This window comes from Alligator sinensis, unplaced genomic scaffold (assembly GCF_000455745.1).
Source record: "Alligator sinensis unplaced genomic scaffold, ASM45574v1 scaffold781_1, whole genome shotgun sequence".
NCBI classification, from domain to species: domain Eukaryota; kingdom Metazoa; phylum Chordata; order Crocodylia; family Alligatoridae; genus Alligator; species Alligator sinensis.
The window spans coordinates 2,167,940-2,170,882 of NW_005841845.1; the positions used below are offsets into that span (position 1 = coordinate 2,167,940).

At 52.3% G+C, this 2,943-nt stretch overlaps 1 protein-coding gene across 1 annotated transcript; it reads left to right on the plus strand.

The window, feature by feature from the left end:
• The first annotated feature begins 532 nt into the window (after positions 1-532).
• Positions 533-1,356, plus strand: LOC112550693. Its single transcript, XM_025207087.1, has 2 exons — positions 533-549; positions 726-1,356. The coding sequence occupies exons 1-2, from the start codon at positions 533-535 to the stop codon at positions 1,354-1,356; spliced, it is 648 nt and encodes a 215-aa protein (XP_025062872.1).
• Positions 1,357-2,943: the final 1,587 nt, after the last annotated feature.

The window sequence follows — 2,943 nt, forward strand, 5'->3', positions numbered from 1 at the left end:
GCCTGAACTGAGAGGCGACAAGTGGAAACAACCGATAGATCAAGTGAAGCACGAGGTGACAAAGCAAAGACGTTGAGGATGCATCGTGGATCCTTCTGTGGTGATACTGAGAAGACCTCACCCAGAGGGATGCTCCATAGGGCCCCACACAGGCTCAACCCAGACATGAGGCAGTGAAGCTGCCCTGAAGTCAGCCTCTGAAAATGAGCATTGCTCCCTGTTGCAAAAGCAAAGCAAAACACGAGCGCTGTGCCAGCAACCTGGCGGTGCGATAACATTACAGTGAACGGGCTGCAGGCTTTTGGCTCCTCTCTCCAAACCTGTGTCAGAGAGAGTTTGTGGTCCCTGTTGCCACTGGAAATCTCTGTTCCTGGCCTACTTGAGGGCATCAGCCGGGTGCTTCATGCCCTAGCTCAGTTTCATTGCTTCAGCTCGGGGTTTGGGGTATGGTGCTGCAGTGCGTGTGGGGTGCTTGCTTCTCAACAGCTCATTCACGAAAGCCACATATGAGAGGTAGGAAATGCTCCCTGCGATGGTACTGGCCAGCAGGTAAGTAGCACATCAATGCCCCAGACGCTGTTGCGCTCTGAGTGGGCATCGTGACGGTCAAGGGATGTCAGGAAGGGGGTCCCCAATTTATCCCCCAGGAAGGGGGTCTCTGAGTACCAGCACAATGCTGTGATAGTTATTCAGTGACACTCTTTTTTGCTTCTCTGGCTTTTCAGGGAAGTCCAAGAGAAGGCGTTGCCTCGCCGATGCCATGCGTCAGCTGTAAGGAGTGAGGTCCTCTTGGAGACACGGCTCAACATGTTCGGTGAAAAGAGCAGCACTTCTTTGCCCAAGAAACCCAGCCAGAAAAAAACCCGGCCTCAGGGGCTCCCATCCCCTGCGCTCTGCTGCGCCTGCGGACTTTGCATCATGCTGGCGGGAATCAACATCACCCTGGTGGGAGCGTTTGCTTTCGGGACCTTCCTGCCCGTGAACAACCCTCCCATCATCATTGGACCCATCTTGCTGGTGGTGGCCTTCACCTTCTTTGGGGCGTGCTGCATCTGTAGCCGGAGACCTCCCGCTCACGGAGCAAGGAAATCCAAGCCGGGCTCCAACATGGGGCTCATCAAACCCGGCAGCACGGCTTTTGAGATCGAAACGAGTGAGCACACCATCCAAGACACCACCGCCGTCCAGCTGAGCCCCACCAGCTCTCCAGTGTCCTCCAAAAAGTCCACGCCCGTCCACGAGACCTCTAAGACCTGCAAACTCTTCACAATGGAGGGCAACGGGCCGGCAGCAAAATACACAGCAGGGGGGGACTCCATACAGCTTAACTTGCCCAGAGACCTCGTCACATCCTAAAACCGAGTCGGCGTGCACGTTAGCAGGCGTGCTGTGGTCAGAAGGATGCAGCTATGGGGAGGGCATCTGAACTCTGCTCCTGAGTGGCTAGCAGATGTGCTGTTGGCCTCTTAAAGTGCATCGAGAAAGGGAAGGGGGGGGACGTGGAAAATAGCAAATAGGAGAATGCAAGTGTTTTCTGGAGGGGGATGTGTGTGTTTAACGCGCTTCACAAAGAAAAAGCGACGGCTAGGGAATCGCCGCCATCCAGTTACTGGGCAATTACGGATCTTTCTAATGTTTTTCGAATGAATTCATTTATTTAATGGTTTTTTAAAGAAATGATAACTCAGTAGCTAGAATTCAGGGCCGCGGAGTGCCGACGGCTCTTTCTCTTTGGAAATGATACCATTGTTTAATGCAATAAAAAGACCGACACGGCGGTAATTAGAAATCGATATCACCCAGTAACTGGATACTTACAGAGCTTTGGGGGTGGACTTCTTTGGGGGGCAATTTACTCTAATGCAATTGCAAATGCAACACAAAATGTAACTTCCATGTTTTTTGATCCTTTCCAAACCTTGCCTTTCTCTTTGTGATTTTTCACCTCCCACAGGTCTGTTGTGAGGCAAAGAACATGGGTCATTTTTCCTCTCTGATCATTCAGCCGTGGGTCTCGGTTGTGATACTGGTAAACCATGCATCTCGGACGGTCAGTTGTGCTCGAATGCAGAGGGACAGCAGGGGGGTGATTAAAATGGGCTGAAAGGAAGACTAGCACCGGGACAGCCCACAGATAAAATGGGAGAGGAAATGACTATGCGCTGATTTAGGCGTGAAGAGGCCACATGGAGGAGTAGCAGTGGATCAGAATTAGATGCTACCTGGCGCATGCTGGGGCGCAGATTGAGCTTTGAGTCAGCTTTTATTTGGGAGGGGAAAATTACCTTTTGGTCCTAATCATGAAACAGGCCAGCAGAGCTAGAAGGTGATGACAGGATTTCTTTTACCTTGCAGCGAGTGGCCATCGGTCCTGTTGCTTGGCTGTAAGTTGTACAGGACGTAGGAAGCGCCGTATGTCCCTTGGTGAAGTCGTTGGGGTATTGTGAGGCAGAGGGGGAAGGGTATGGAGTATAAAGTCCTGGGGAGGCCTTTGATACTCTGGAAAAGAGGTCAGTGTTGTTTGCTGCTGTGCGTGAAAGGCTCCCTCCTCATTCTGGGTGCTCCAGACTCCAGGGGTGTAGGGATGGGGCCGTCTTGTAGTTGGGCGAGATGTAGAGCTGAGGAGCTGCTATGCAGCCTGCCTCCCTCACGCACAGCTGGCCTTTCAGCAATGGATATTAATACCACTGTCAAGAGCATTCATCTCTGCTCCTTGCAGCTGGCTCTTCTGGGAGATGGATGGGGCACAGTGGAGAGGAGGCAGCCAACACCAGCGAAGATCCCCAGGAAGCCCTGCACAAAAGGGCCTGAAGAGTGGTTGAAAGAGCAGGTCTTGGGGCTACAAGCTCCGTTGGCTTGTTGCTAGCCCCAGGTGCTCATAAACCATGAGCCAAGCCCCCACAAATCCAAAGCGGGGCCTAGAAATTTAATGTGCATTTTTTT